The 26,361-nt window shown below is 46.4% G+C and overlaps 1 protein-coding gene across 1 annotated transcript in view; it reads right to left on the bottom strand.

Moving 5' to 3' along the window:
* Window positions 1–19,866, bottom strand: part of C6H10orf90 (chromosome 6 C10orf90 homolog) — a 112,165-nt gene extending 92,299 nt beyond the window's left edge. Inside the window, exon 1 of the mRNA XM_083145624.1 lies at window positions 19,697–19,866. Within this exon, the coding sequence (XP_083001750.1) occupies window positions 19,697–19,850 (154 nt within the window). The 5' untranslated portion in view covers window positions 19,851–19,866. The remainder of the gene's footprint in view (window positions 1–19,696) is intronic.
* Window positions 19,867–26,361: the final 6,495 nt, after the last annotated feature.

Raw genomic sequence — 26,361 nt, 5'->3', positions numbered from 1 at the left:
TGACAAGAGGGTATTGCCTTGTAGAAAATAACAGAGGGGAGAGGCAGAGGGTGGTGGGGAGAGTTATTGGGAGACAAAGGGGGTCGATCCTATTCAGTGCGGATGATTCGTGAGTGCAAATCATCACGGTTATTTGCGCACTTTATGGCTGGCTGAATTCGCTTAAAATCGCTCCTTCCTCGGGTGCCTTTTAGCGTTTAAATGCATGAAAATTGCACCCGAATGGCACCTCACACCCTTCGTACCTAATAGGATCGACCCCAGAGAGAGACAGTTGGTGACAGGGAGAAGCAGAGAGAAGACAGGAGAAGGTGACAGTGAGAGACAATTTCGCTGCTGCGGCACTGCCCTTAGAAGGGCAGTTTAGGCACTTCCGCCCAGCGGTGTCCGGGCAGGTGAGGTCACGTCCGCCTGGCCCCGGCTCATCACTTCCGCCTGGCCGGGGGACGCTAGCATTGAACAGGCCGCGGAGCCCGGCGGTTGCTTAGCAACCAGGGGATGCCGGGCGGCGCGTGATCGGCCACCTGATTTAAATGTCTAAATTATAGGGGGCTGGTCAGTTGGCAGAGGCTGGTTGGCCAGAGGATCCCTTTTAAGGGATCTGGCCCAGCTCAGCCCCATCGGTGATATTGTTTCACACAGAGTGTCAGCTACACTCTGCTGTCCCGGTCCTATGGTGTCTTTGGACAGTGTCCAGCTGTCATCTGGTGGCTGTCTGTGTCCTGTCCAGTCCTCGTTCAATCTCCGTCCTGTTATGGTCCAGTCAGGTTCCTGTCGTGGTCCTGTCCACGTCCGGCTCCATCTTGGTCAGCGCCATTTCCATCTTGCCCTGCCAAGTCGCTCCTGGCGTGCACGATACCATCCAGTGCTGCCGGTGGGTTCGGTCCGGTCACGTAAGTGCTCCAGTGGAGCCTGGTTCCTTATCTCTTTATTTCTGCGGGCAAGCTGCCCTTAACCTGAGTTTGTATTGTTATTATTGTCCAGGTCCAGTTCTCCGTGCTTCGGAGAGGCCCACGGCTGCTTTGGGGTACCGTTATAATTAATGTACCATCTTGTATTGGCGTGTTTTGTGTTTGGTGGCACCCCGTTATTGGTTGCTTCGGTGCCTGTGACTCAGTCACACTCCCCGTCCTTGGCCAGGTGCCGTTAGTTAGGGTGTTAGTCCAGATAGACCCTTGTAGTTAGATCCTTCTTTTGGTCCAGTCCCTGACGGTCGCCGTGGGTTTGTCCCATCATAAAACCTGGTTGCATCTGGGTTGGAGCGGGCTTAACTCGTGAATGCAGTGACTAACGGAGAAGGCTAGTACTCTGCAGCCTGCGGTCACCTGCCCGGGACGGCCAACAGAGTTTGCGTAGGGCTTCGCTGTGGCCATTCTAAACAGCAGTCCCAGCTGAGGGCTCAGCCCACCACCACCATTGCTTACACCCACGCACGTTACACAGTTGGTGACACCAGGAATAGGCAATGGCAGAGAAAGTGGACAAGGGGAGGCAGTGAGTGATGCCAGGGAATGGGTGACAGTGGGAGACAGTTGGTAACCCCAGGAATAGGTGATGGCAGAGAAAGTGGGCGATGCCAGGGAATGGTTGAAGATAGTGGGTGACACCAGGGAGCGGATGACAGGGGGAGAAAGTGGATGACATAGAAGATAGGGAGATATCTGAGATGCTATTCTATACAAAAAAACATATGAGTAACTTCACGCCGTCATGGTGCTTAATCGATAGCTTCATACCAATTTCTTTGCAGCTAAAATACAATTCCTAAAAGTGACTTTGTATGCAGCTACGATGTTAATAAGATGCTAAATTTAGGAAACAGCCTGAAAGTCCATGGTGGGACGCCAAAGTCACCCCATGCGCCGTATGGAGCAAAAAGGATGAGTGTATGAGTCTATATGACAAGTGTACTGGTAAGTGGAAGGTGCACAGGGACAACATATAAGTCCTCTCCACTCTTAAACCGCCCTTGGTTAGGTGTAATCTTCCCTACCATAGTGCTGTAGACTTCTTTATGACCCAACTATGTTTGTGAGTATGGTAGGCTGTACGACCAGCATTTCATGGTTTATATTTACTTTCTAGTATCATAGTGAGCCTGACAAATGTCTCTGGCTAAATTTAAATGAGCTGCAACTAACTTGACGGACCTGTGCACGCAGTCTTACATAAGGATTTGCTTAAAGGGATACTTTATCAAAAACCGTCAGTACGCCAGTCCCTTCATGGAATTGGAATTCGGAAACTGAAGAACATTGCATTTCTTAACTTACATTTAAATTTAGCTTAAGATTGGTGGCAGCAGTGGGCCACTTAGGACCTTATTCTGGTTGATTCGCAAGGCTGTCCACCAGATACCGCCCTGGAAATGCCGATAGGCATGCCCCCCTTGCACGCTGCATTGGTACGCACGGGCTGCGAATGGATGTTTAACATAAACATTCATTCGCAGGCTGTTGGGGAACACCCACATCATTCCATGGTCACCGACCATGGAATGATGTGGAAGGCACACGCACAACTAAGGTTACTGTGATGTGCGTGGGCATTCAGAAGAAAGTGGGCGGCCAGCTGACGTCCGGTGATGTCAGCTGCCCTGCACTCACATGCCCGGGCAATTTCCAAAGCACCTTCTGCTCCAATGGTAGTTCTGCCTCTGATGACGAATATACACATTCTCTTACTCTGAAACCATTTATAAAGCAGTATGAGCACAAGAAATGGATAGCAAAGCACTACTACTATAGCTGCTCTTTCGGAATAGCAGAGCCCCAGAAACGGCACGTTCGGTATATCAATCATACAGACTTAGATTTATTTGAATAGTTAAAAGGTGTGATCCAGCCTAATATGTTTTCTAGCCGGCCCTGCTGGCCAGTAAAAGGCAATGAGCTCTCTTCTCTTTTACTGAAAGGAAGGTTACTGTTTTGGTTTCCGAATGCATTTTTAATTACAGTACTTACATTTCCAAACCATGTTAACATTTAATGATAATTATAAAACTCTGCCCTACCATCTGTTCTGCTTAACCCCTAAGCCTAAAATCCAAGCTGAAGTTCTCAATATGTCTACAGTTATCATAAACATTTCAAATAATGTAGTTAATCTGGTTGCTTCTCACTTCAACTGCTCACATTCTAAAGGAATGTATAATAACTTCACCAAAACAAAACAGGAGTTAAAGCCCCCATACACTATGTGATTTTCACCCGATTCTGGAGGATCAGGTCCAGAAATCAGGTGAAATTGCCCCAATTGCGTAGTGTATAACATCCGATCTGATCCGATGCGCATCGGATCAGATCCGGAGGTCGGACGGTCTGCAGAGGGAGCGAGGTCCGGGGAATGGGAACATTGGCTCAGAGCTCAGCCAATCAGTGGCCGCTCAGTCTTTTGAATAGATTTTTTCACCGTGGGGACCGTACTCTGCTCTCCGGTCCCTGCTCCCTGCATGCCTCTACCACGGACCCTGCCCGCTACCTCTCTTGCCACTACCCTGCCCGCAGCTCCCCCGGACCCTGCTCTCCTGCAGCTTCCCCGGATTTACATGTGATAAATCGCATCTGATTTATCACATGTAAACAATGGCCCGAGAGCTGCCGGTGGAAGTCGGGCCCGAATGTATTGGGGCCCTTAGTTTGTTGATAAAGAGGGCACCATAGTTCTTTTGGATAAATGATACCATTTTTCTATTTCTAACAAATATAGGGCCTGTTTCACTAGTATACGCTTTGGGGACTGATGGTGCGGCTATGCACAGGCGTATAAGCGAATATACACATGTGCAAGGCGGCTGTGCGAACACCTTCGGCGACTACCACAGTGGCCAAGATGTTCGCACAGAATGAGGACAGGGAGCTGATGCATGGGGATGCCCAGCATTTTCTGGGCTTGCCCACATAAATGGTAAGAGCGCCCAGAAAAACGCTGGGCGTCCCCATGCGAACGCAGGCGGGTCGAAACCTGCATGAGCCAGGTGGCTGACATCACATGACTTATTTGAGAATGGGGGAAAAAAATCATTTGATTGTTGGCGACCATCGAATGATTTTTCCCCTGTACACCCCCAATCGAATGAATGTGTCAGTGTACACATCCATTCACATGCTTCTGGGGGGGTCCCAGGGGGGCGAATGACCGCTGCTTAGTGAGCATTACTAAATCATGCTTCCTCTTCCGGGAGGGGGCATGGCCAAGGCCCATGAAAATAAATGAAAGAGAGAGGACAGGCTGTCCCTGCATCTCACGCCCCAGTTCAGCACAGGGCACTAAGCAGCATGTCCTGAGCTGGGGAGAGCGGCTGTGCTGCGGCAGCAGCCTGTCACCTCTCTCCCCACTCCCTGGCTTCCTGCAAGAGGGGAGAGCCATTGCCTATATCTACCAAGTCTTTGTTTTCAGTGTTCTTCAAGGAGGCATACTTCTGTTTTGTTATCTTAAATTTATTACAATGTCGGCTATCCTAAATTATATTAAAATCATTTCAGGGATCCCCAGTTTCTGCCCTATTGCAAAGTTGGCATTCCTGGATTCTGAGACCTTTCCGGCATCCCTGGATTCTGAGACCTTTCTGGCATCTCTGGCTTCTGAGACCTTTCCGGCATCCCAGAATTCTGAGACCTTTCTGGCATCTCTGGCTTCTGAGACCTTTCCGACATCCCAGGATTCTGAGACCTCTCCGGCATCCCAGAATTCTGGGACCTTTCTGGCATCTCTGGCTTCTGAGACCTTTCCGGTATCCCAGGATTCTGAGACCTCTCCGGCATCCCCGGATTCTGAAACCTTTCCGGCATCCCAGAATTCTGAGACCTTTCCGACATCCCAGGTTTTCTGAGACCTTTCGGGCATCCCCGGATTTTGAGACGTTTCCGGCATGCCTGGATTCTGAGACCTTTCCAGCATCCTAGGATTCTGAGACCTTTTCAGCATCCCGGATTCTGAGACTTTTCCAGAATCCTAGGATTTTGAGGCCTTTCCGGAGTCTCTGGATTCTGAGACCTTTCCGGCATCTGAAGATTCTGAGACCTTTCCGGCATCCCCGGATTCTGAGACCTTTCCAGCATCTCCAGATTCTAAGACCTTTGCAGCATCCCCGAATTCTGAGACTTTTCCAGAATCCTAGGATTTTGAGGCCTTTCCGGAGTCTCTGGATTCTGAGACCTTTCCGGCATCTGAAGATTCTGAGACCTTTCCGGCATCCCCGGATTCTGAGACCTTTCCAGCATCTCCGGATTCTGAGACCTTTGCAGCATCCCCGGATTCTGAGACTTTTCCAGAATCCCAGGATTTTGAGGCCTTTCCGGCATTCCCAGATTATGAGACTTTTCAGGCATCTCTGGATTCTGAGACCTCACCTTTCCAGCATCCCTGGATTCTGAGACCTTGCTGGCATCCCTGGATTCTGCCTCCAGTATTATTCCAGAATCCGTGGATCCTGTACCATGAACTGCTCCAGTTCCCAGATCTGTTATTCATCTGTTCCAGAGACTACAGTTCAATCATCTCATCATATTCCAGTCTATCATGGGTACTCCTGGTAGGGGGCCGCGACCTACTGTCCAGACGCAGCTAAGTCCAAACCTCTTTACAGTGGTCCATGTGAAAACCGCTGGGCAATTAGGTTGTGAGCCTCTGTTCAGGAGCTGTGCCAACACCCACATTAGCTTGTCTATGGTCAAGTATTTCTATAAATCAGCTATATTTACGGCCTACTCATCTGCAGTCAACCTGGATCTTATCTACTCCAGTCTTGTCAAATTCAGTTTAGCCCTGTCCTGTCAAGTTCAGTCTAGTCCTGTTACCTGCTGCTCAGGTATCTATTCCAGCTTACCTCTGAGACCTCAGCAATCACAACCAGACCACTCTGGTCATGACCAAGTTCACAAACCCTCATGACGAATGTTCAATATAAATAATGAAGTACTGTTACAACACAATAACCAGAATTATACCACCAAGAGTAAAAGATTGAATTTCACCCTATTCGTTTTGGGTGTAAATACGTATATCAATTGCTATTTACTTGTCCATACTGACCCAGTAGCCTTGATCTGTTACTATCTCATCTCCTCTGAAGTGTCAATGAATCCATGACACAACTGGCGATTAGCGGACCCAGGCGTGACCTAGGTGGTTAGCTGAATACCAATGGAAAGAGTTCACAGTTGGATACGATAAAGGAACTTTATTTACACAATGGTAAATGATGGTACAGGTGAATACTTGAAAAGGGGTGTATACCTAAGGTGAAAGGAATACTTAAAGAAGGCTAGAGCAGAAGACTTGATCTGAACCGGACTTGGAGAATAAAACTGGAACCAGACTTGGAGAATAACACTGGAACTGGACTTGAAAAATAACACTGGAGACAGACTTGGTGAATAGCACTGGTACTGGTAGAGTTCAGCAGGATACCGGACTGGACTTAGGATAATAGTAACTGAAGAATATACTGGTACTGGAAGAATATGGCAGACTGTAGGATAAAGCAGCTAGTGGAGTCTGGGTGGTTTGAACCGGAGAATGACCAGAGGACTGAACCGGAGACACTGGATGAATGCAGCAGACTGTGAAATGAAGCAGTTAGTGGAGTATGGTTGACTTGAACCAGAGAATGACCAGATGACTGGACCGGAGACATTGGAGGAATGCAGCAGATTGTGGATAGGAACAGGTGAGACTTTCAGACTGGAAGGCTGTCTAGAGCAAGTTCTAACAGCAACGGAAGTGACAAGTGATGATGCAGAAGTGGTGACTGATAGTTTGAACTGGGAAATTAAACCTCTTGGGTTGCACTGATTGGTGAGCAAGCCAAAAGAGAACTGCAAGCACTGGAACAGAGTATGAATGGAGAAAACAGTGTGAAGCAGGAAACTTGCATGATTCCACCAAGCAAGTAACTAAAGGTGGCCATACATCTGAAAGATCTGCTTACAATCATGATTGTGTCCAACTTTCTCTTCAACTCCCCGGCAGTCCTTGGTGGTTTTTGGACACACAATGTACTCACAAGCCTTCATCTGTTGTACAATCCAGCTGCTGCATATGACCGGTCGTCTCACAATCGATTGTATGCACCTAATCTGCCGCGCAAATGACGCCAGTTGTATGAGCCGTCAAATGACCGATTGCATGTGCTTTAAAGCACATGCATTCGGCTCCCAATCCCAACTGATACACTGATGCAGCACATCTGATCAGAGGACCAATCCGCCAACCCTTGGGACCACGCATTGCACGATTGTGTGCACACAATATGCACATAATCTGCATACAATCCATCATACAATTCCTTTGAGAATGTACGATTGGTTGCAATGTCTTTCAGGTGTATGGGGGCCTAAGAAGTTAATAACTGCAGTAGATTTCACACAGCTAGGAATGATACAGGTGTCACTTAATAGCAAAGCACAGTCTCTCTGTAAGCATGATTGCAATCTGGCTGCAGCAAGCTGGAATACACAGAACTGAGGAGCAGGCATGACAGGCCAGTTATACAGGATAACAGCAGGATCGTGACAATCCACTCTTAAACAACAGTAAATGTCCTTTTTTTGATCTTTATATTGGCGACCTTGTGCGACCAGTGGTGAAATTATAGTAAACACTTAGACATGCAATTAATAACATGGTGAACGACTTCCAGATATTAAGGGGGACGTTTACTAAGATGGGAGTTCTATATCACATGGGATGTTGCTATGCAAACAGGTAGACAAAGGACATAGTTGTCTTTTATAACAGATCTAGGCCTCCTCAGGAACGGAATTGCAAACAGCCAGATAGCGTCCAAATTCCTTCTCATCGATGCGTTTCGATACCAAAATTACCTTTTTCAAAGTAACTTGCAAAAAGACAAAGAAATGAGTTTATACTGATTACTGGAAGCGTTAAAACGTAATCAGTTTTATTTCTTGAATTTGAAATCTTTGTTTAAATTGATCTCCGACTAATGAGTATCTAACATGGACATTAATTAAAACATATTATGCAAACAGTGCGTAATAACTATACAAAATACAAACAGCGTAAAGAAAATGAATAATAGGCAGTAGAGTTTTATTACAAAGGTATGAAGAGCATTCAGGGGAATCTGATTAAAGTTTAGCTATCTTTGGAAGTATTGACGTTACATAGAATGTGGAATTGAAAAGAAGAATGGGAAGAAAACAAAAGAGGCATTGTTTCTGATAAAGGATATTACAATATTTTGGTATACTCAATACACTGTAAAACAAATCATATTTAAAATATTTTATATTATTGTAACTACAACAAGTGCCGGGATTTTTCATTTCCATTTAGTACGGAGTTACTGAAGGCTCGGAAAGTGTTATTGTTATTATACACCGATGGCTTTGTCTTGCAGATAGCGCACATTAAACTTTAAAGGCATTCAAGGCTGGAAAGATTTTGTCTACGGAATAAAACTGAGATATTTGATAAGCCAAAAGCAGATGTAATTAATCCATCCGTATTAGGCTTTATCATTTTGAGAAAAAAAAAGGTTGGACATCAAGCACAAAATGTGGATTTTTAAATGATAATGCCTGCGAACGAGATTGCAGCGCTGAATTCATTTTCACTGACATTAAGGGGTTAATATATCAGGCACAGAAAAGAGTGTAGAAGTTGCTCATAGCAACCAATCAGAATCTACCTATAAATATATGTGCTTTATGATACCCTTAAGAGAGCATAGAGAAAAGGGAGACACTTGGATCTTGCGGACACCGTCTGGAGCAGGAGCACTGCAGCGGAGTTCAAAATAGCCTACTGCCAGTGAGTTTGGAATGGCAGTTGGAGTGGCTCAGCTATTTGAATTTTGAGCTTTGCTGAATTTTGAACTTTGCTGCAGCCCCACCTCTGGAACTGTCACTTATTTTTTTTTAAATCAGCCCCAGGCTCCAGGGCCAGGGCTGGTTCCCAAAATACGGGGGACAAAATGACTAGGGGTCCCCTGTATTTTAAGAACCAGGCCCAACCAGCCAGCAGGGTAATGTTACAGCCGGGGACACTTATTATATAAGGTCCCGCGGCCAAAACATTAACCCTAACGACCAGTCAGCCTGGCCAGGGGCCCTGGGGGAGTGCCCCCCTCCAGGACTTACCTGGCCAGGCTGAAGCCTGGTGCTGTCCCCGGTGACCCTGGGCTGTGGTCTCCGGGCTGATTAAAGTGTAAAAAAAGTAGAATAAACTATTGTTTAATACTGTGGAACTATGAGTCCCAGCAAGCCTCCCCCGCATGCTGGGACTTGGAGAACCACAAGTCCCAGCATGCGGGGCATTAAAGGCCGAATGATTCTATTGCCCGCCTAGCGGCCAATCAGGAGCCAAATTTTTTGGCTCCTGATTGGCCACTAGGCGGCCAATAGAATAATTCTGAGGAGACGCGCTGAAGATGAACCTTCAGCGCTTCTCCTGTGCGATGGTACCGGGTGTCGTTTTTTTTTTTTGCCAGGTACCGGAGGACTACTGCAGGAGAGAAGAGGACAGATCTATGCCGGAGGAGACCCGTGAGTAGATTTTCCTTCCACAGGTCCCCTATGGATTTCGACGGACCCCTGGACACAGAAGCCGGACCCCTGGACACCGGAGCTGGACCCCTGGACCCAGGACATCAGCACACCAGACCTGGGGACCTAACTACGGGCTCAAGATAGGTAAGTATCTGTATGAACGGGCGTTGGATGTATTAAAGTTTTATTTTTCATGTGTCAGTGTGTGTGTTTATTTGACTATTTTTAATACTGTGAAACTAGCCAGCGGGCTCTTTAATGCCCCGCATGCTGGGACTTGTGGTTCTCCAAGTCCCAGCTTGCAGGGGAGGCTTGCTGGGACTCATAATTCCACAGTATTAAACAATAGTTTATTCTTTTTTTTACACTTAATCAGCCCGGTGACCACCGCCCAGGGTCACCGGGGACAGAACCAGGCTTCAGCCTGGTCTGGTAAGTCCTGGAGGGGGGACCCCTTTATTAGGGGGGTCCCCACTCCCCCAGGGCCCCTGGCTAGGCTGACTGGTCAGTAGGGTTAATGTTTTCGCCGCAGAACCGTATATAATAAGTGTCCCCCGGCTGTGACATTACCCTGCTGGCTGGTTTAGCCTGGGGCTGATTCTTAAAATACGGGGGACCCCTAGTCATTTTGTCCCCCGTATTTTGGGAACCAGCCCCAGCCCTAGAGCCTGGGTCTGGTTTTTAAAAATTGGAGAAACCCTATTTGCCGGGTTTCCTGATTTTTTTATTACCAGCCCCGGCTCTGTCAGCCTGATGCTGGTTAATGCTGTGGGGGGGACCCCATGCCGTTTTATTTATTTATTTTTCTATTTTTGACACACTAAAGCCAAAGCTAAAGCCAAATTCGACAGGAAAATAGTATTTTCCTGCCGTATTTGGCTGGCTATTGGCGGCCATTTTACGCCAAATAGCGGCCGTATTTTCAATACGGCCGCTTAGTAAATCAGGAATCACCATACTTTTGAATGGTGGTTCCTGTCATATTCTTTCGATGGTGTATTCATTCGTATTTGTAAATACAAATACGAATGTCCCATCAATACAAATACGAAAATTCTTATTTTTGGTATAGTAAATGCCAAAAATACGAATAAGCCCCAAAAATTCGTATTTTCCTATGAAAATACGATTTATTTTTGACGAATTCATCTGAGTAAATTTCCCCCTCTGTATTTTCCCTTGCTCACTCTCTGCATTCTCCCTGTTCGCTCTCACCATTCTCCCTAATTATTCTCAATATCACCCTACTTTCTTTCAGTATTCTCCCTGATCGCTCTCAGTATCCTCCCTGCTCACACTCAAAATTCTACCTGCTTGTTTTCACTGTTCTCCCTTTCTCTATGAGCCATCAGTATTTTCCCTGCTTGCTATCAATATTCACCCTACTTGCTTTATATAAGATATAATAGGTAGATTTATTATTCAGCAACATCTGTAATTTCTCAACGAAAAATATTCTCTAGTTGAGGATAAGGTAAAAGCCAAATTTGTATTTAATGGAGTGTGATTTGGGCAGCAAGTTCAAATCTACAGCCATATTTACTATGCAGCTGTTTGTAGTTTTAAAGTGCAAATCACTGTCTATGTGCAGCGACTTTGAAACTCCAGAAACTTATCCTAAACGTAGTCCAAGGAGGAAATCTATCCTAATGAAAATCAGAAAAGGTAAGTATAAGCCTCACTGCTCCACATAAATTATTGTGCGGAAAAAGAAGAAGAACGAGAAGCATGGGACCCAGTAACATTTTGGGGTGTGGTCTAAACAATGCCCCGGGGCCCCTACCCATCCATTCATGTGAATAAATAAAAATATCATAACCCCTTCTGCCATCCCACTCCATATCTCCACATGCTACCATACAGTGAATGTGTCAGCACTCTGATTTCTTAATAGCATGCGTAAGGACACGCACATTTTTGGAGCATCTCCGGGAGAGTAGGCAAGAATGCGTCTGCCCAGGAAGTCTATATGTTAAGATTGCCCTGGGCAAGATACTGTAGATGCAATGTCAGGTATCCCAGCTGTCACAACCAAATCATCATAGTGATAAGTTTACTATTTGTAAAGTCGCTGAGAATCATGGCAAAAAAACTTCTGATTTGCAAAAGTTGTGATCCATGAATTCCTCCCAATATCTTTAGATTTTTATGAGCACCGCCCGTCAGGTTAATTTACAGATGCATGCGAATGGCTTTACAGCTGCGATCCTGTATGCAGCAGATGTGCGAAAGTATGCAAATTACAGAAACACATGCATTTCTCTTGACAAGTCTCTTGACTTTGTAGATCCAAGCAACTGTATATAAATATAAAGCAAAGGCTGCAGGTTCCTCGATAATCCACACAACTTCTATAAAAGGTCAGGGATGGGGTTAGGAGAAGACTCCCACGCTCACAGCAATCCCAGGCTCCTTTCACTCTGCCCTCACAGCTCCCCAAGGCTCCCTTCACCCCCCCCCCCTCACAGCTAACCCAAGCTTCTTTCACCCCCACCCCCTCACATCTGCCCCAGGCTCCTTACCACCCCCAGTTCCACACTCACTGTCCACCACTCCTGTGTCACACCTGTCTGCCTGTCTGTCCCCTTTAGAAAGTGAGCTCTCACGAGCAGGACCCTCTCTCCTCATGTGCTTTTCCGTCAGTGTCCTCTGCTGATGCAGCAATGTATATGTTCCCTGTAACTGTCCTCTATTGTATCCAGCTGTACTGTAAGTCATTGTTTCTTGTTTTACTCATTTGTTTGTACACCCTGTAATTGGGCGATGCGGATCCCTTGTGGCGCCTTATAAATAATGGATAATATTAACAATAATAAGGTGCCATGGTGCATGCTCAGTGCAGCCGCGTCTGATAATCGCTCACCGCCATTGCATACATCACTAAATCAGGATCAAAGTTAAGAAGATGAACTTTAGGACAATAATTAATTACAACAAAAAATTTAAATAAGTAAATTTCTTAAAAGGAGATTTTTTTTCCCCGTAATATGGAAAAAAGTTTTTATTATTATTATTATTATTATTACTATAGAAATTGATCATCTGCATCCCAAGCACTGTGGGGTTCACTGCACTGATATAAAGTTATGTCTTCTTGGTTCATGTCTCTGTTCCCTCTAGGTCTGTTTCCATGGCTGCAAGTACAAAAACAAAGAGGCGCTTATCTTGTAACGTCAGAAGGCCCTGTGGTTATACAAGTTGAGTGCCATTGTGTCCCGCATCTATTATACATGCAGCAAAATAGTGATGCTGGAGTGCACTGAAAATGACAATAACAGAGTTTGGTGAACTGTTTTTTTTTTATCATACTCGCCGATGGACAGGGATCGAGGCAGATAAAGCACTTTTAAATTATATTATAAGCCACATATATGAATTACAGTATCTGCAAGCCGGCTTTCAATCATGCATGCAGCAATATGAAGCGTCTATCCAAAAGGCAAGTTGCTCAATTAATTTATAAACAGATAGTAATGGAAGAGGGGACGTGTGTGTGTGTCTGGGGATGGGGCAGGTGAGTACACATGCAAGATCCCCGGCACTCAGCTGTCAGTCAGCAAAAGAAAAACATCCAAACACTGTTCTCAAAAGCAGAAATCATGGTTGATTACGTTTGCAAACACCCAAGAAAACCAGTCACCCCTTATAAAGTTATTCTACTAACAGGACCTAGTATAGCTCAGAACGCTCATCAAATCTCCCCGTGTGTAGGCCCCTTAAGTCTTGTTTGGGATGGGACCAGGTAAATTGTGTAAGGCGCTACTCCTTGCTGCATAAGGCTGTGATTAACATGTGTTTCAGAGGAGGAAGTCCCTAAAGACCCATGGATTACTACACAAAGTGCTGGGGTTCCTATTGTTATCAGTCATGGTTAGTTCTGGGCACTCAGAAACCCACCCTGCATGAGCCACTGAAATAGATCATTTTTTTCTTTAAAAACAAGCACATAAGTACCCGGCCCTTTTTGCTTAACCCCTTCCCGACATATGACGTACATTTACGTCATATGTCGGTTGCGGGGGAATCAAGCCAGCTCACGGAGTGAGCTGGCTTGAAAGAGAGCAGGTAATTGGCTGTATATTACAGCCAGGTACCTGCTCTCACGGCCACGAGCGGCGAGTTCGCCGATCGTGGCCGTTTAACCCTTTAAGCACCGCGGGCAAAGCGCCCGCAGTGCTTAAATAGCTGATCGGAGGGGGGGCGCCCCCCTCCGGCGCCGATCGGGGCCCCCCGCGGCGAGATCGGAGGGTGCCGATCGGTTGCCATGGCAGCCAGGGGTCTAATGTAGACCCCTGTGCTGGCCGTGTCAGCATTCCTATTACATCCTGCCTGAGGCAGGATGTAATAGGAAGTGCTGAAAATCACTATGTTCAGCCATAGAGCTCTATGGCTGAACCTAGTACAGGCGATCGCGCCCCCTAGTGGTCAAGTACACTAGGGGGCCTTGTAGTAAAAGTAAAAAAAAAAAAAAAAATAAGTTTAAAAATAAAAAATAAATAAAAAAATATTAAAAGTTCAAATCACCCCCCCTTTCCCCATTTCACAAATAAAAATAAATAAAAAATAAAAAAAATAAACATATTTGGTATCGCCGCGTTCCTAAAAGTCCGATCTATTAAAATATAACATTAGTTATCCCGCACGGTTAAAGGCGTAAACGGAAAATAATTCCCAACGCCAAAACTACGTTTTTTGGTCGCATCGCCTACCCAAAAAAAAATAACTAAAAGAGATCAGAAAGTCGCCCATATCCCATAATGGTATTAATTAAAAAGTACACTTCAGCCCGCAAAAAATGAGCCCTCACCCAGGTCCGTAGGTGGAAAAATAAAAAAGTTATAAGCCGCAGAACATGGCGACGCGACGCAAATTAGAAAAACCGTAAAAGTTTCTATTTTTTTTTTTAGTGGTAAAACATAACGAAAACTATATAAGTTTGGTATCACCGGAATCGTAACGACCCATAGAATAAAGATAACCCATCATTTTAAATGAACTATGAACTACAAAAAAAACCGTAACCAGCGCAAAATTGTGGAATTGCGTTTTTTTTCTTTTTTACCCCACATTGAATTATTTCCTGATTCCCCAGAATATTATACGGTATAGTAAATGGTACCATTAAAAAGTACAACTTGTCCCGCAAAAAAAAAGCCCTCATGTGTCTATATAGCCGGAAAATTTAAAAAGTTACGCTTATTTGAACGCGAGGAGGAAAAAAAAAAAATTAACAAAAAAGGCCTCGTCGGGGAGGGGTTAATGCAGTCTTTCTTGTGTGTACCAGAGGGGACAGGCCAGAACGATACCTGCGAGTCATGGCATTACCTACTTTGGTCAATCATATGGGCATTTCAAGGCACTCGGAAACCCACACTGCGTGCTCCAATGACTGGGGTAGATTTTGCTTACAGATGTAGCACCAGTTTTTGCCAGTTTTCCAGCATTTCAAAGCAAATGGTCAACTGTCATTTACTCTCATCCATTACCAGGTTTTTGTCAGGCCAGGTACCTTCTCTAGTAACAGGTCCCACTTGATGTCCCACAGGAAAGCTATGATGTTAGCTCATATCAACAAATAAGAATTTATCTAGTAAGATTTACTGTAGAAAATAAAAAGAATCACTGGGTTGCTACGAGTTACAACACAGAACCTTGTGGGGATGCGGTTAATTTCCCGGCGGTCGGGATCCCGGCGGTCGGAATCCCGACACTGGAATCCCGACCGCCGAAATCCCGAAACTTTCTCCCTCCGTGGGTGTCCACGACACCCATAGAGGGAGAATATAATAGCGTGCCGAGCGTAGCGAGGCACCGGGCCCGCTGCGTGGCGAGCGCAGCGAGCCCGCAAGGGGGGGCGATCCATGTCCCCCCCTTGTCGGGATTTCGGCGGTCGGGATTCCAGTGTCGGGATTCCGACCGCCGGGATCCCGACCGCCGGGATATCATATCGGATCCACCTTGTGTATCAGTTTTGCCTTATTATTATATATGCTTAAGAATAGCAGTACCTGCTGCAGGTACAGTATTTTTCAGTGCTCAGAAAGGGAACAACATCATATGGTTGCTATGGGTTACAACACACGTTTCTCGTGCATCGTCTTCTTTTATAAATGTAGCTATGGTATAAAATGTACAGTTATCTATAATGGGGATCAGGAGATAAGGACATGTGATAAACCCAATGCATTTCATCTACAATAATATCAAACATAGTTATAGAATTCCCTCACCTTCATCTGCACCTGCAACGAAGCCCGTCGGCAAAATGACCCTTTCACCTACAATCTATTTTTCTTTTGATTTTCCATTAGATGTTCAAAGTGACAAAGGCATTACGCTCAGGGGAAGCCTTTCACCTTGAGTTGGAGTTCTGTAAAACTTGGCAATGTCAGCCAAACACCTATGGCGATATATATATATATATATATATATGTATATTTACTCTTGTGTTACATTTATTATGCCTACAAAATGTCTGTTTCTTTTCAGCGCAAGAGAACCAGAATGCAAATACGTTATCACTCACATCATCTGCAAAAACTAGAGAATGACTTTTTAAACAGCAGTAATTACAATATAAGTCGCTTTAGCAAAACAGCTGCAACTAGTTTTTAGCATTCTAGCATAAATGCCAATGTTATTGTATCGGGGGATGTGCATCAGACTTTGACACTGAAAAGTATAACCATGAGCAATAGTTGGCCATCGAAGGATTCATCATCCGTGGTATCGAGCAATTTTGTCATTGGTGGTTTACATAAAATCCACCCACAGGGTAACGCTGACTAGCAGGGAGAGGGGGCGGGGGGGGGGCAGCCGTCACCCGCAGATTGCCGATGACCAGTGCGGGGGTGTGTGGGGGGGGGGTCGGCTCACCTGTTCCCTGCTGGGTTCGGCCTTGGGTGCTGAGAAGCCTTACACTGGCCCTGTATTTATGCCCATAAACACTTGCACCAAACACAAATGTAGAGAATAGATGATCCCATAAATTGCTCCTTTCATCTGAGACAACAGTCCTTATATCAAACAAAGCAGGTTTGAAGAACTCATGTTGACCCTTTTTAATGTCGACCTTTTCCATGTTGACCTAATGATTGTATCAACTTAATGACCATGTTGCCCTAAAGCTTTTAGACCTAGTGGCGGAAAATTAGATGCAACTCAAAGCTTGGACTGGGTGGTGTTACCCAATAGAAGCGTAAGGGCTTCAATCCTTTTATTTACCAGCCCATTTCATTCTGCACATGTGCAGAGGGGCTCCCGGGTTCCTAACCCTGTAGCTTGTCCCGTAATCACAAAGGCCAGCTCTTATTGGGAGAGGCCGCAAGGTGTGAATCACCCTCTGAGCTGCCAGCGATGGCTAACCATCGCTGGCTGCCTTCGCACAGTGTACCATGCACTTGCGAGGTTGTTCGATAATCGCCCATGCTACAAAATCGAAGCTGGTCTCAATTAGGCCTATACGGACAATAGTAAGCATGGTGAGATCCTGGACCACAACTGGTTCATGGGACAATGTTAAAATATAAATATGCACCATTCAGTATTGCAGCATACAGTACACAGGCAGAACAAGGTTTTATAATAAATAGTGTTTTTTTAAATGAATAAGAGATAATATTAACTAGGTGATTCATCGCGCCCTACGGGCGCTCTTCACACCGTCGTAAGGGGCTGCGCCCCCTTAATTTGTGAACGTTTGTATATGAGAAAGATGGTTAGAATTGTATGAAAGATGCCTGTATTGCAACTTGAGTTATAGGTGAAATGTGTTAAATAGAGAGCATATGATTTGGAAGGGGTGTGTATTGTTTTGTTTAATTAAAAAGCGGTTACAGAGTAAGATGTACATTGATAGTGTGGAGGGTACAGTGACATTTGTGGGTGGGTGCGTGTTGTTAAAGTGTGTGTGTGTGCAATAGTATAGTAGGGTGTTTTTGAGTCAGCGGCTCCCCACTGGCGGACGTCACGACACAGGAAAACAGAAGGTGTGTGGGCATAAGGGGGACTAAAGAGGAGGGCGGGAGACACTGTGTAGCTTCTGCCAGTGGGTGGGGGTCCAGCGTGGCAGTACAGGAGTACAGGACGGTGGCCCTGAGTCAGTGTCTCCTCCTACTGGGTGGGAGTTAGGGTGCATGAGAGCAGGAGGCTGGGCTATGAGGCATGAAAGGGGCATGTGGGCAACACAGCGTCAGCGACTCCCCAGTGGTGGAAGTTACGGTTCAGGAGAGCAGGAAGCTGGGTAGTGATAGAGTGATAGGGGTGTGTGGGCATACGGGGGGGCAATCACGGGAGGGGGGGGGTCGCGGGGGCGGGGGTTGCCGTGAATCGTGGGAGGGGGGTCACGGGGTGGGGGTGCCACGAATTGCGTGAGGGGGGGTCACGGGGTGGGTGTGCTGCGAATCGCGGGAGGGAGGGTCGCGGGGGGGCAGGAATCGCGGGAGGGGGGGTCGCCACGAATTGCCACAAGAAAAAATCAACACAGAAAGGTCAACACATGTAAATGTTTACATAAGTGTGGCACTTCATTGGTGTCCTTGTCAACACATGAGAATGAATATGAAAACATTCAAAAATTGAAAAATATATCTTCAAAAACTCATGTCAACCTTTTTCATTGTCGACCATAGCCATATAAGTGTTTTGCATGTGGCATTTAATCCTGGGGTTGCCAGGAATCGCGGGGGGGGGAGGTGGGATGTGTCCGCGAATCGCGGGAGGGGGGGTGCCACGAATTGCGGGAGGGGGGTGTTGCGGGGTCGGGTTCCTGTGAATCGGGGGGGGGGGTGTGCCGCGAATCGAGGGAGGAGGGGTCACGGGGGGGGGGGGGTTGCCGCAAATCGCGGGAGGGGGGTCACAGGGGGGGGTGCTGGGAATTGTCGGAGGGGGGGTCACTGGGGGGTCGCGGTGGTGGTGAATCGCGGGAGGGGGGCGCCCCAAATTGCGGGAGGGGGGAGGCAGGGGTTTTGCCGCGAATCGCGGGAGGGGGGCGTTGCGGGGCGCTCACCTGGTGGCTGTGGAGTAGGTTTCTGGGCAACATGGGGAGGCAGAGGGTGTCTGGCACTGTGGGCTCACTGGGCTGGTTCTCTGTCATGTGAGTCAGTCATGTGAGTCAAGAGGCTCCACCCAGCGTTAGAGACACAGTCACACACTTTGGGTGACAGATGTAGCCAAATATATAAGAGATAAAACACCCTGCATAAAAAACGGGGGCTTTTTCAGGAGACGTGCTACCTCTTATCAAGCGAAGCTGTTCAGGGCCTGGAAGACAAACAGTTTACTGTATATAATCCTAAAACACTGCGGAAAGCGGACAGGAACAGATACAGACTGAGAGCCCAGTAAATTACGGTTCGGCAAATAGCTTTTTTATGATTTTAAAAGCATACCGGACTGAATTTATGACCGCTTTATACGATGCCGCCTTAATGACAATTCCTTGTAGTTGATTTGACACTTATATCCTTTTGCGAAAACTCGGGTGATCTCAATACAGTCTACATGGGCAAAGTAAAACATAGGTGCCTAATTCAGACCTGTATGCTGGGCAACGTATATTCGCTGCCTAGTGGCGAATGCCCGCCCCCGCCAAAGCGAGTCCCCACATTAGCATGTGATTGGATGTGCTGGGCGGTTCCCTACATCCACCCCCTTCCCGCCCACCCTGGAGCGAACACACATGGGCAAAAACCCCAACAATCAGACAAGTTTAGAGAATTCACTCCGCATTGAACGGGCCTGAATCGCCCCCAAAATGCAATAAAACAATGTTCTCTAATATAATATAATGCAACAAAAGTTATTTGTAGCTCTTGAGCCGCAGGACTACAAGTCCCTGGATGGCTGCGTCTGCAGCAGTACATCTCTAAAGCTGGCCATACATCTACAGATAGATTGTCGGATTGGGCCGGTTGGAGCAAAAAACCTGGTAATATCTGAGTGACAGCTTTTGGCAGTTTTCCAGCAATTCAAAGCAAATGGTCAACTGTCATCTGCTCTCATCCATTACCAGGATTTTGTTCCAACCAGCCCAATCTGACAATCGATCTGTAGATGTATAGGGCCCATAAGGCTGGCAGCAGGGCCTGCTCCGAGTTGCCGACCACAACTGACGGACAGTCACCTATTGTTGTAAGGCAATTCTGAATAATTCACACAGCCGTCTGTCGACGTTTACTTACCGAAGTAGCATGCCTTCCTCCTTAAAGAATAATGCACAGTGAGATGAACTTGAGCAAGAAAAGTTTTGCTCGTATCTGTCCTTCGGTCGGAGGATTTCGGGTGTATATCCATGTAGGTATTTAGCAACCTGGGGATCCTTTCCTGGGAAGGCATTACAGTGTTTACAAGTCCCCTGTGACTTGTGGTATCGGTAACAGAGGATACCAGTATCCGAGCTGCCAGGGAGCCTGCGCTGCAGTCATGAATAATGAATACAGGCTCAGTCACATCATCATTACCATTCCATTCAGGCACTATAGAAACCCTTTATTACAGGACCTTGTAAACCCACAGGCGCATTACATTTGCCTAACCCAGACACTAGCATTTTTTTGGAGTCTGACAGTTTAAAACTGAGAGTTACCGCTAAGCCACTGAGCAAATTCGTATCCTTATCGTCTCATTTACCGGCTTAGATCCACAGGATTTTTTTTTTAAACTCAGGTTTTACTTTCACCCGGCACGCAAGTGTGAAGGCTTTGGGTATAAATGTTTAATTTCCCTGACTTTAATATTTAAGTCAAGGCTCTTTATTTTCGATTGTTTCCCTCTGCAAATTTAAGAGCAGGATCTTCAAACCTAATGCCTACACACACGGTATTTCCAGCTGTATTCCCCTGATCTTGTCAGACAACCGCGGGTAGGCACTGGGAAGTTTAACCATAACTTATTTAAACTTTCGTCCAATCAGAAACACTTCTGTTACTGTGTTTGTGCCAATGAGGATTGTTTAATACTTTTGCTTCATCTCGGATTCAGAATTTTAACGCGTGAACTCTCAATAACCCTTGTTCTCTTTGCTGAAATGAGCTGAATAAGAGGCGTCTCGCTGCTGACTGGTGAGCGATGGCTGTTACTGTACTTTCAGGGGAATCAATGATGGAAGATATATGCAGAAGCTTTACAGGGAAACTACCGCTGTCTTTGCTGCCACAATGACATAGACAGGGCCGGCTCTACCATTAGGCAGCTTTAGGCAGCTGCCTAAGGCGCCAGGATCTGCGGGGGCGTTACCAAGTCTGCCTATCAAAAAATTATGGCAGTCTATGAGGAATGTGCAACTTCTAAGACCTCACCACCATACATTTCCTTGAGGCATACTTCCCTATTTTACTTCCCCCTCCTCCTTGTACTCTGTTGTGGGTGTCAAAAGGAGGCCTCCAGGGAAAGCAGGGGACTTTGGGGGGTTAAAGTTTTGCCTAGGGTGCTGAGAAGCCTTACACTGGCCCTGGACATAGATAATATGTTATTAAGCATTTTGGGGCTGTTTCAGACGTCTTCATTCGCGTCCTAATTTGGCCACGTATCCGATGGTGGTTGGTCTGCGCATGTGCAAATGTGCAAATGCTTTCGGCGAGTATCACACTCACTAAGGTGTTTGCACTGTGAGGGGAGGGAAGGGGGCGGGCAGGTGGTTGGGAGCGGGCGGGCGGATTGGGGTGGTGGCGGTATATAACGCGTGGGGGGCGTGTGTGCGTTGGTATGTAATGCGCATGCGGGGGGGGTCTTTGGGGGTTGCTCACCTGCTGCTGCTTCTTTCTGGGAGCCTGGTGCTGTGCCGCTTGAAGGTCCTGGGAGGTGCTGTGCGCGCATGCGCAGCAGCCTCCCACAGCCATTTTGGATTTGGGTAAAGTGCTGTGGCCGCTGCCCGTGGCCCAGCCAGCCCAGGGGGAATCGCAGCTGGCCCCTTTTTAAAGAGTTTTGGGCCGGCCCACCGGGAAATGGCCCGGTTTCCGGTGGGCCAATCCGCCCCTGTCTGCCAGTTTGTATGCTCGATATCGTTATTGATACACACTCCCGCATATCAGTAACGACCCCCTCCTGTCATCAGTACATGCAGCTCGGTCTTGACTATCTCGTCAATGTATGTATGTGCGGAGCGGGGGCGGGTGACGTCACATGACTCGTTTCACTTGCCAAGCTTTGGTCAAGGGCACGCTACTTCTCCCATTCAGAGTCCACGTTGATGCTAGTATGAAAAACTCCCCCAAAATAATAAAGATCCCAAAAGCTCATGTTGACCTTTTTTGTATGTCGACAATTACCATGTCAAACTTTGGCAAGGGTTGACTTTTTGTTTATTTCAGCCTTATGCATGTGGACCATATCGTGTCGACAAATTGACTGTCTACTTAGATATTGTTGGCCTATCAAACGAATACTAATGGGGTGAAAGTTGCGATCAATGGTCCTCATAGCAAAGTTTTGGGTGTGCTGGGGGTTGTGATAGTTGCTCATCCCCTCCGGATGCATTAAATCTAAGACATTGACCAGTACGGTTAATATTTGACATTATATTCATGTTGTGATGTATCAGTAGCAAATACTGCAGCAAATAAGCATAAACAGAACACATTACATGAATGGCGAGTACTGAAGTCTAATACCCCTTTCTCGCTGCACTTGTTAAACGGTATATTGCCGTTTTTTTTCCATTTTAAAACGTTTAAGGCTGCAGTGGGAAAGCTCCAGAGTTGATTTACCGGTTACAGAAAACCGTTTTGTATGCGGTGAGAATAGCTCTGAAACGGTATTTAGTAAAAACATCAGATTACAGACCTGTGATAGGCTGTCCCCTGCATTCTGCCTTGAAACGTGTTCAGGGGATTAAACGGGTTGACTGATGTGAATGTTACTTAAACGGTATTTAAAACGGTAATCTACTGCAATGTGAAGGCTCAGACCCGTTTTAAATACAGTTTCAAAATACCAGATTTTAAAACGTTTAGGCAGTGTGAAAGTGGTATATCTGAGCAAAAGAGGAGAAAACAAGGTTCACGTATAACTTTGTAGCAGATAGAACTTCTCATATTTTGTAGAGACAAACCAGCAGCCACAAGGCGGGGTGGAGGGCTCTTTATAAAGGGACATTGATAATTGCAGCCTTTCTGATTAAACATGTTCTCAGCATGTTTATAACTAGTGTCTCCCTAGTAACAACTGAACTACATGTAAATGCTGAAACCTGTGTCATAAAAAAGAGTTCTACATCTATAATATTTGTCTATTATTTGTTTTTCTCCGGTATGCATTCGGACACCGCTTGACCGATTTGGATGAAACCAATGGGAGGTGGCTTGATTGGATCCAGATTAGGTTCACAGGCCACTAACACCCCCAATCGTGACCCTATGGATGTCCCGTGGGCCTAAAAAGAGGACGACCGGCCAATACACAAAGTGGATCAGGAAAGCAAGATATGGGAAAGTTGCATTACATAGAGAGGGTAGACGACATGGGGCTTAAGAAAAACAATACGGCCAGATCCGGGAGCTGACTACAGAGAGGTGTATGTGGGGCACACTGCGAGCATGGGGAGCATGTTCAGGACCTTCTGCTGGACAGATTTGGATGAGAACTTCAGATTGGGATGGTAAATGGAGATGCCTATTGGAGTGGCCAGGACCTCTGACCGATGTCAAGCTGGGCAGAACTTTGACCCGGGGAGAGTGTTCTGAACCCGAGCAATGCCGGGTACTTCAGACAGTTATACATAAGAGGGCCTTTATCACGAATCTCTTTAAAAGTTTAATTCAGGGAGGCAAAGCTAGGAGGGCAGAGCTCTGCACTGGTTTGGTTTAAGGCCTGATTCAGAGATAATTGCTGATCAGCTAATTGATTATCGAGTGATTATAGAATGCAATATTTTCGCAATCCATTTGCAGGTTTGCACGGGGTACTTTCTCTTCCTGTCTGGATGACGCCTATCTACTCACAGTCGACTGCAACTTTGGAGATGAGTAATCAAGTCCCAATTTATGGGGATGATACTGCTGTACTGTCTATTGTCACCTTCCTTCATACCTGCCCTCGCTCTCAGAACTGATGGGAGACTCCTGGATTTGGGGATCTACCTGGCTCTCAGAAAAGTGGACAACTCTCCTGCTACCCATTATCTGCCAGGTTAAATGTGCTGGGGCGAGGGCAAGATGATCTAATTTGGTATCACTGGCATCATCGTTGTCATGCCAACAGCAAAACCTACCCTTGATTTGCAGCAAAACGTCACGGTGGTTAGGGCCACAAATTACAGCACTGCTAATTCTGCTCACCTCAAACTCCTGGAGAGGGCCTTAATGTTTTTTTTAACTGTGAAAATACCTGTCGCCGACCATCGAAAGATGTGGGAGGTTACCCGCAGGCATACGAATGGATGTTTATGCTAAACATCCATTCGAAGCCTGTGCGGGGGCGAAACCACGCTGCGAGGGGGGGGGTGTTCATTTGCTGGGCGGGGTTTGGTGGATTTGCGAGGCTGCGAATTCGCAACCTTGCGAATCAACCAAAAGACCCCCAAAGTCACAGGACCGAGTGACCTCCTCCATAATGGATTGGGTATTTCTGGGCATTAACTGGGAGATGGCCAATCAAACTCCCACACATGCACCAATTTACCGTCATTTTATGAAAGTGCTGCACAAACGAAGGGGCTTGATCACGTGCAATGGAGGCCATGCTCCGGCACAGAACCAGCACCTGGCATAGGTCTGCTGAAAGTTCTGCAGGTACAACCAGTGGTTGCTACTAAAGATGAGCAAAAGTGGGCGTGCCAGACCTTGCACAAACAGATGTGTGGATGCACACCAGAGAAGGGCCAAACTTTTGTTAAGGTCCAAACACGTTGGGCTATTTTGCCCATGTGTATGGACAACGATGATGGGGAAAAATCAATGGGCTGAACATCGCTCACTGAGCGAAGTTCACCCGCCTAAAAGATTTTCCTGGGGTGGGCGGCTTTCCAAAGCAGGACGTTATAGAAATCCGTCTGGGTATGGATCATTGGACATGAATTAGGTCGACAAGCATTAGGTCAACACCACAAGGTCGACATGCATCAACATCTACACGATAGAAGGTCGACAGGGTCATTAGGTCGACATGGGGAAGGTCGACATGGTGTTTTTCACCGACATAAACAGACCTAATGCTTGTCTGTCTAGTGACTGTATCCCAGCCGTCCTCCCCATCGCTCATCTTCTTGCAATGATGTGGGAGCGCGCATCATCGCTCACCGCTCATTGCCAGGCCGTACACACTGGCGGGTAGCTTTTGAGCTGAATGCTCTAACGGTAAAACCTAGCCGTTTTCAGTTCAAAATCGCCCCGTGTGTATGGGCCTTAAGAATAACGTTGCAGAAGTTTTAAACATGGTCGGCTACCTTAATCTGCATATTAAAAAAGGATTGCTAAATCTACCAATACTCTTGAACATTTTACTTAGAGAAGGGATCGCTAACTTTGTATGATCCTGCTCCCCAAACCCTTTCTCAGTCGTTGAACAGATGACATTAGAACAGGGTCCTGAGGATATGGGAGAAAATATTCTATTAAGCTCTGATTTCTTATCTTTTTATAGCTGCAGTGAGATGTCCGGCATCACTGATATACACCAATATAAAGTCACTTAATACAGCTGTCAGAACTGAGCCAGACAATGCTACATAGACACAAGTGATGGGGCTGCAATGCTCTTGGCCCTTAGCAGCTTCATATTTAGCTTAAACACAGATAAACTTATTGGAACTCAGCCGCCTCCAGGTCTTGTGTCCAACACATTTATATTTAAGGATCACAGGAAACCGGATGATTTGACAACATGATCGAGAAACATTTTGTGCTGGCGAGCTTGGGTTGTGCTGGATGACAATGTTATTTCTGTTTCATACCAAAATCCTGGGACCGGCCCGGGTCACTGAACACGAATTTCAAGCTGTGTTATTGCGGCAGACAGATGAATGTGCCGGCTGGGCAATGCACATATGGTGTTGTGACTACACGGTGGAATAGTTACCTCCCATCCTGCATTCTGCAGAAGACTCCCTGAAATAGCAGCAATCTCCTTCTCTCCCTCATTAGTCTAGCAATCTTCCTCTTGTCACCTAGCCCACATTACACTGTTACATCATAGTTACCTCCCCTCCTGCATTCTGCAGGAGACTCCCTGACATAGCAGCAATCTCCCTCTCCCCCTCATTAGTCTAGCAATCTCCCTCATGTCACCTAGCCCACATTACACTGTTATTTTTTGGAAAAAAAGGAATGAGAGACAGATACATTTACATTGAAACATCAGCACCATTTCCCAGCACTTTACCAAGTATAGTATCTCTTACTAACTGCTTTGGGGCTCATCTACATTTGGATATAAGTAATTTTAAAAGATTCCTCTCAGATGTAGCAGTCAGGCCCGGCGACAGGGGGGTCAAGGGGACAGCCGTCCCGGGCCCGCCAATTTGAGGGGTCCAAGGCATGCCCCCTGCTGCAGAAATAGGGCTGCTCCCAGAAATTTGTCAGGCTAGTTTTCTATCCCAATCTAACCCTCCCTCCCTGCTCCGCAGCAATCCAATAATGGGCACAGGGCGTTTCCAGTACTGTATGTGTTACAGCATAGGGGGTGGGGGCCCGCTGAGATATCAGTGTATGGGGCGCCAAGAATTCTGTTGCTGGCCCTGGTAGCAGTACACAGCCAAGCATCTAGGTGCCACATTCACAATCTCTTTTCACAATCTCTCCATATATGGAAATAGACACGCCCTTTGGGTGGAGCATGACACCCCCTCCAGTGTTCAAAATTCTACTAACAACTATAATCTCCCTGAAACTAGTTTCAAAAGTAGGCAAGTATG

This window comes from Crinia signifera, chromosome 6 (assembly GCF_055691185.1).
Source record: "Crinia signifera chromosome 6, ASM5569118v1, whole genome shotgun sequence".
Taxonomy (NCBI): domain Eukaryota; kingdom Metazoa; phylum Chordata; class Amphibia; order Anura; family Myobatrachidae; genus Crinia; species Crinia signifera.
The sequence above is the reverse complement of the archived record's forward strand: the minus strand, read 5'-3'. Positions and strand labels throughout refer to the sequence as shown.